We start from the raw sequence: 7,853 nt of genomic DNA, 5'->3' as shown, positions 1-7,853 counted from the left end.
AGCAACTACGTCTTTAAGGAATCCACTCCGCCCGGGATCTCTCGGCAGATTCCTCTCAAAATCTGGAAGAAGTCCGGCAGTGGGCAGCTGGTGAAACGTTGCACCCCTTCCTACCACGAAGAGGTGACGTGCCCTGCTTAGAAGCACGCCAAGAGTTCATCGGGGAGGGGGGCTCATTGAGAGGGGGGCCGAGAGGGGGGAGGGATCCCCTTCCTCGGCCCTGTCCCCTCCACCAGCCATCTCCAAGAAAGAGGGGGATCTGGAGGCTCAGCTCCCGGCCTCTGGTCCTGGTTCGTTCACCCCAAAGGGATCGACGTAAGGAAAAGGGGGGACGAGAGGTCGCCCTTTTGGGGCAGGCAGGAAGGTTTCTGTACTAGCCAGAAGAGGGAGAAAAACAAAACAAAACCGGGGTGCCGGAGGGGGGGGGACATCAGTACATCTTCTGTCGGCTGGGCAAGATGGCTTCCTTGATGAAGGAGAAGACCAAGAGGATTCCCGAACGCTTCCCTCGCTTCCCTTTGGTGAAGTAGTTGGAGACCACATCGTCTGAGCGCAAAAGAGACAAATCGGATTAAAAAAGGGCAGGGTCCCGCACACTCACCTCCCAGGGCTGGCTCTGCCCACTTGTGAAGAAAACACTGCCCCCACCCACACACCTTACCCAGCCCACCCGGTGGGGAAGGCAAGGGCCAGCCGAAGGGAGACACGGAAATGGCAGACTGGGGGGGAGGGGGCTTTGCCCCCCACTTATACATAGGTGGTCCTCGGCTTAGCGGCCCAAAAATCGAGCTCGCCCAGGGAGAAATTGGCTAAGGGAGCTTTGCCCCCGTTTTACGACTTTTCTCTCCACCGTTTGTTAAGCGAGTCCAAGATTTCCGCTGCTAAGCGAGACGGCTCAGTGAGTTTTGCCTTGTTTTACGACGGTCCTTGCCACCCTCGCTAAGTGGATCCCTGCGGCTGTTAAATTAACAACACGGTTGTTAAGTGAATCCGGCTCCCCTTAGGGAGTTTTGCTGGGGTCAGGCGGCACGGCGACCTGCCATAAACGTCACGCACCCGAATGTAAATCACATGACACCCCCTCAGGGGGAGGCTACGATGGGCGTAAGTGTGAAAAATGGTCCTAAGTCCCCTTTTTTCAGTGCTGTAATAACTTCAAACGGTCACTAAGCAAAGCGGAGGACTGCCTGTAACTACAGCTCAGGGCTGAACTGGGGGGGGGGGGGGGGCAGCTTTGCGCTCTGTTTATGCACAAGCCTTGTCCTGTCAAGCGTGGCTGGGACGTTCTTGGTGGTTCCTTGATCGAGCTGATGGCTCGCCCACGCCTTGGGATGAAAACCCCTCAATTTTCACAATTGCACAACCCATGGGCAGACTTTGCCCTAAGTTCCAACTAGGAAACCGTGAGCGTCATAGACCAAGTCCAAAAACGCTAGAGAATTCCTGGAGGCCGGGCGCTTGGACCAATCGGCCATCCACAGGCACATGGAGGTAAGCGACGTTTGCACAGCATTCAAGAGAGACAAGCAAATAGCCAGAAAAGAAGCAAAAAGACCCAAATGCTTCCTTGGAGAGCTGAATGCAACGGAATTTCATTTTAATGTATGCCGGTTAGTGTACATTCAAAGTGACAATAAAGTTATTATTCTATTCTATTCCTATTTCTATTCTATTCATTCTTATTTCTATTCTATTCTATTCATTCTAATTTCTATTCTATTCTAATTTCTATTCTATTCTGCATTCTATTTATTCTATTCTATTCTATATTCTGTTCTGTTATTCTATTCATTCCTATTTCTATTCTGCATTCTATTCTATTCCTTATTCAATTCTATTCTATATTTATTCTAGATTCTATTCCATTCTCTTCTGCATTCTATTCCTATTCTATTCATTTATTTCTATTCTGTTCTGTTCTATTCTTATTCCATTCTATATTCTGTTCTGTTCTATTCTATTCTATTCATTCTTATTTCTATTCTATTCATTCATATTTCTATTCTGTTCTATTCTGCATTCTATTCTATATTCTATTCTATTCTACTGTATTCTATTCTATATTCTGTTCTGTTATTCCATTCTTATTTCTATTCTATTCTATTCTGCATTCCATTCTATTCTATTCCTTATTCTATTATATTCTATATTCTATTCCATTCTCTTCTGCATTCTATTCTGTACTCTATTCTAGATTCTGTTCCTATTCTATTCATTTATTCCTATTCTATTCTATTCTTTATTATCCTATCCTATTTCTATTTCATTCCATTCTATTCCTCACCAGCAATCAACACCCAGGTAGGCAGAGATGAGTACTGGAACAACAATCAGCAAGTAAACGCTAACCCCAATCAAGGAACTACTACCTACCAACGGAAACAATCTCCTAAGCAGGGGGTGGGACTAGAAGACCTCCAAGGTCCCTTCCAACTCTGTTATTATTCTATTCTAGTCAGTCCAACAGTGAACAACAACCTAGTTAAGGAACGACCAGGAACATTCCCTCCATATATAAACGGAGAGCAATTCCCCCCCACTCCAGCATCGATGATGATGTTCCCTTGTTGGGTAATGAAACGTCTCAAGAGAGCCCCAAGGACCCACAATCCTCTTCCTCTAACCCCTCTCTCCCTTCCAGCACTGACGACGTTACCTAGCTGGGTCACGAGACGTCTGCAAAGAAACAGCCCAGCTCAGAGAAGCACCAGGGACCCCACATCAATGGTTCCTTGAGGCCAGCCATTGCTCCCTCCCCCTTTTTGGGGGGAGACACCCAGCGCGAATCGAGCAATACGTAACATTGCTGCAGATTTGGGCTGGGTGTGAATTCTGGGGGGGAGGGGGGTTGTTTTCTCCCTCCCTGGGCACAAGGGGATCTGGCTAGAGAACTGACCTCCAGGCTGGACGGTGGAAGGCAGGACGTTTTCGCCAGCCGACAGAGACACGAAGAAGGCGAAGGGGATCAGCCAAAGGCAGAAGGTGAAATAGGCCAGGACCTGGAAGGGGACGGGGGGGGGGGGGGGGGGGGGGGGGGGGGGGGGGGGGGGGGGGGGGGGGGGACAGGAGAGAAAGAGCATCAGACAAGCCGGTCCCCCCAAAACCATCCCAGCAAGCCCAGCCGCGGTCCAGGAGCGCCCCCTGCAGGCCCAAAGCCCCTACGACCCACGCATTTAATTTATTAATACTTAATAATAATAATAATAAAGTTGGAAGGGACCTTGGAGGTCATCAAGTCCAACCCCCTGCTCAGGCAGGAAACCTTACACCATTTCGGACAAATGGCTGTCCAGTCTCTTCTTAAAAACTTCCAGTGTTGGAGCCTTCATGCTGTGAAAGCTCAGATATTTGATATAATAATAATAATAATAATAATAATAATAATAATAATAATAATAATAATAATAATAATAATAATAATAATAATAATAATAATAATAGTAGTAGTAGTAGTAGTAGTAGTAGTAGTAAAATTGGAAGGGACGTTGGAGGTCATCTAGTCCAACCCCCTGCTCAGGCAGGAAACCCTATACCATTTTGAACAAATGGCTGTCCGTTCTCTTCTTAAAAACTTCCGATGTTGGAGCATTCATGCTGTGAAAGCTCAGATATTTGATATAGTAATAATAATAATAATAATAATAATAATAATAATAATAATAATAATAATAATAATAATAATAATAATAATAATAATAATAATAAAAAAAGTTGGAAGGGACCTTGGAGGTCATCTAGTCCAACCCCCTGCTCAGGCAGGAAACCCTATACCATTTCGGACAAAGGGCTGTCCAGTCTCTTCTTAAAAACTTCCAGTGTTGGAGCATTCACCGCTTCTGGAGATTTCATTGTGAACTTAACTTCGTTGTGAGTCACACAACGACAATAAAAGATATTCTGTTTGTCCTCGCCGGGGAGCACAGCCAAGCTGTGCCACAACCAGGAACCTGACCAGCTCCATTTGGCCTCCTCTGGAGGTGACCTGGATGTGGCGAGCCAAAGGTGGGGGGCACGGAACCCCCAGGTCATCATCCAAGCCTGCCCCTCTCCCCCAGCTGACCCTGTACAGGTGGTCCCTGACTTACAGCCACCGCCGAGCCCCCAAATTTATTTTTTATTATTATCTGAGTAATGATATTATCTAGGATACAAACGTGCGAAAGGGAATAACAGGAGAGACAGGGGAGGGAAAAGGGAAGGAAAAAAAAAGGGGGGGGAGATAGCACTGCAGAGAGGGAGGCACAGCAGGGTCTCGTGGCTTTACAGTAACCCCCTCCCCTCTCCAGACCCCTCCCCAGACCCCACTTACCTCCGAGAAGGGATAATATTCCTCTGCGAAATATTGAAAGGCCAGATAGTGGTTCAACACAACCAGCACTGCAAAAGAGGGTGGGGGGGGAAGAGGAGGTGCTTACAATTCTGGGGTGCTTCGCTCAGCCAGCGTGGAGTCCAAGGTCTCCCTTAGGGCCCAAACACTGTGGGAAGAGAGACACACACACACACCCCGGAGACCGCAGGCTGCGACAGCCAAAGACTGGCAGCTCCCAAAAGTTTAAGCCTCGTAAACCGTGTTTGTTCGTGGGAAAAGGGGCCACCCAACCCCTCCCGGTCTTCGGATTTCAAGGGGGTCTCTGCCCTCTTTGACCCAAAAAAAAAAGTGTGTTCCTGGCTCTGACTGCGAGTAAACATTTGCCATTTCGGTCAGATCCACCTTCTCCGCCTTCCCTATTAATCCCGAGTCTTGGACAAGCCCCGGACACGTTACGAAACGTGGCTGACGTTGTAACCTTACAAAATCTCTGAAGCAGGATTGAGGAAGAGGAAAAAAAGAAAAAGAAAAGAAAATGGAAGCCAAAACGAAGCAAAGCAAAGAATCACTCAGAGCCCTGAAACAGCTTCCTGATTACGATAAGTCTGAGATTTATAGAACTAAGGAAGAGGGGTGGTTGAGAGAGAGGGGGGGAGGGAGGGAGGGAGGGAGGGGGAGAAAGAGAGAGGGAGGGAGAGGGAGGGGGAGAGAGCGGGAGGAAGAGGGGGAGGATAGATATAGATAGATAGATGATAAAAGAAATAGATAGATGGATGGATGGATGGATGGAAAGATAGACAGACAGACAGAGACAAGATAGGTAGGTAGGTAGGTAGATGGATGGATGGATGGCAAGACAGACAGACAAGATAGATGATAGATAGATAGATAGATAGATAGATAGATAGATAGATAGATAGATAGATAGATAGATAGATAGATAGATAGATAGATAGATAGATAGATAGATAGAGATGGATGGATGGATGGATGGAAAGATAGACAGACAGACAGACAAGATAGGTAGGCAGGCAGGCAGGCAGGCAGACAGACAGATTAATTAGATGGAAAGAGACAGACAGACAAATAGGTAGGAGGTAGGTAGGTAGATGGATGGATGCATGGATGGATGGAAAGATAGACAGACAGACAAGATAGACAAGATAGACCAGACAGACAGACAGACAGACAGACAGACAGATAAATAGATTAGAAGGAAAGATAGATGGATAGACAGAGAGACAGATAGATGGATGGATGGACAGATAGACAGAGAGAGACAGATAGATGGATGAATGGACAGATAGACAGAGAGAGACAGATAGATGGATGGATGGACAGATAGACAGAGAGAGACAGATAGATGGATGGATGGACAGAGAGACAGAGAGATGACGTTGTGGGTGCTTCGTCCCTGGAGGCTTTGAAGAAGAGATTGGACAGCCCCTTATCTGAGGGATTCCTGCTTGAGCAGGGGACTGAAGAACTCCAAGGTCTCCTCCAGCTCTATTCTGATTATTCTGATTATTCTTAGATACAAACAGAGACAGACAGACAGACAAAGAGACAATCCTTACTCCAAGCACCTCCCGGTCTAAATCTGGATGGCAAAGGAAAAATGGAAGTGCACCCAGCTAGTCTTTGCCTTACCTGCCTTCTGAATAGTGACACGCCTTATGGGGACCCCCCCACACCCCAAATCAGGCAGTCCGCGCTTTAGGTCTCAAGCGAGACTGCAGAATGGATCAGGAGCTGACTTCCCCTCCTAATCTAGAACAGGCCTCTCCAACCTTGGCCACTTGTAAGACTCGGGGACTTCAACTCCCAGAATTCCCCAGCCAGCCAGCATGGCTGGCTGGGGAATTCTGGGAGTTGAAGTCCACGAGTCTTACACGTGGCCAATTTGGGAGACCTCCTGATCTAAACCCACAACAGAACCGAGGCGTAAGAGCCGTTTCCTGGGGGTGGAGATGGGTGTGGTGGTGGTGGGGGGCAAACCCCACATCTCCCCCACGCGAGGCTGCGGGGCCACAAGCCCAGGGACGCAACCGCAGCGTTTGACGAGGTCAAGGGTCGCAGAGGAGGGCGCCGAGGGAGGCACTCACCACAGGAGAGGATGAAATTGGGGGAGGTCAACATGATGAAGGGGAAGGTCTGCAGCAATCCGAAGTAGACCAGGTTGGTGAAGAGACCCACGCCCACCAGGAGACCCGGGAAGCGCTCGAAGAGATACAGGCCGACCAGCACAGCCGTGGAGAACTAGGAGACAAAAGCAGGTCAAGGCAGACTCGTTTCTTGATGTTAAGACATTTCAATCAGGATAGGAGCAGGAAGGGACCTTGGAGGTCTTCTAGTCCACCCCCTGCTCAAGCCGGAGACCCTAAACCATTTCAATCAATCAATCAATCAATCAATCAATCAATCAATCAATCAATCAAACAAACAAACAATCAATCAATCAGGATAGGAGCAGGAAGGGACCTTGGAGGTCTTCTAGTCCAACCCCCTGCTCAAGCAGGAGGCCCTATCCCGTCCCAGAGAAATAGCGGTTCAATCTCTGCTGAAAAAGCTCCAGTGATGGAGCACCCACAACGTCTGGTGGCAAGCTGTTCCACTGGTTAATTGTCCTCACTGTCAGGATGTTTCTCCTTAATTCCAGGTTGCTTCTCTCCTTGATGAGTTTCCATCCGTTGCTGCTTCTTGTCCTTCCCTCTGGTGCTTTGGAGAATAGTTTGACCCCCTCTTCCTTGGGGCAGCCCCTCAAATACTGCCGTTGTTCAGTGAGCAACGCGGTCGTTAAGCGAATAAGGCTTCCCCCATTTGACTTTGCTTGTCAAGACGGTCGCAAAAGGGGATCACGGGACCCACCCACCCCCGGGACGCTGCGACCGTCGTGAATGTGAAGTCAGTTGCCGAGCGTCCGAATTTTGACGCTGCAACGGTCGTCAGGGTGAAAATATGTCCTAAGTCGCCTTTTTTCAGCGTTGTCGTAACCTTGAATTGTCACTAAGTGAACAGCTGTAAGCTGAGAACTACTTGTAAGTGTTTTCCCCTGGAAAGGGGAGAGAGGGCCAGCGAAGGCAGCTCAGAAAGTGGGTGTGCTCTCCCAGGTTTGGAAGCCCAGCTGAGCTTCAAAGAGGCTTCCCAGTCATCCCCCCCCAGCTCCCCATTTCCTGCTCCCTCCGAGCCCAGGCCAGAGAGACCCCCCAAAAACCCAGGTGGAAGGCAGGTCGATGCTTACCCAGATCATGTATTTGATGATCCGGCTTGTGGCCACTGTGTATTCTTCTATCAGCTCCGCCAGGTAGTACAATCCAGCCGCTGGGAGGGAGGGAGGGAGGGAAAGAAACAGCCAAGCATTAGGCCACACTGCCTACCCACAATCAGTGCAGCCGCTGCCCCTGCAGGGGAGGCAAAGGTCCAACTTCTCCCACACACCCACACGGCTGAACGGGTGGAGCATCCTCAGATAGGGGCAATCTGCCCCTCCGAGCTTCATCCTCAGCCACAGAGCAAGAGGCAGGAGCGAATGGAGACAGTCAGG

At 48.9% G+C, this 7,853-nt stretch overlaps 1 protein-coding gene across 1 annotated transcript in view; it reads right to left on the bottom strand.

Annotated features, from left to right (window-relative positions):
- Positions 1-428: 428 nt before the first annotated feature.
- The window catches only part of TEX261 (testis expressed 261), an 8,619-nt gene continuing 1,194 nt past the window's right edge, over positions 429-7,853 (bottom strand). Inside the window, exons 2-6 of the mRNA XM_015827347.1 lie at positions 7,551-7,630; positions 6,415-6,568; positions 4,310-4,377; positions 2,897-2,999; positions 429-546 (exon numbers count right to left, since the gene is read on the bottom strand). Of these exons, the coding sequence (XP_015682833.1) occupies positions 431-546; positions 2,897-2,999; positions 4,310-4,377; positions 6,415-6,568; positions 7,551-7,630 (521 nt within the window). The 3' untranslated portion in view covers positions 429-430. The remainder of the gene's footprint in view (positions 547-2,896; positions 3,000-4,309; positions 4,378-6,414; positions 6,569-7,550; positions 7,631-7,853) is intronic.

This window comes from Protobothrops mucrosquamatus, unplaced genomic scaffold (assembly GCF_001527695.2).
Source record: "Protobothrops mucrosquamatus isolate PMUCROS unplaced genomic scaffold, P.Mucros_1.0 scaffold3630, whole genome shotgun sequence".
NCBI lineage: Eukaryota > Metazoa > Chordata > Lepidosauria > Squamata > Viperidae > Protobothrops > Protobothrops mucrosquamatus.
This window is presented reverse-complemented; position numbering and strand designations above follow the sequence as displayed.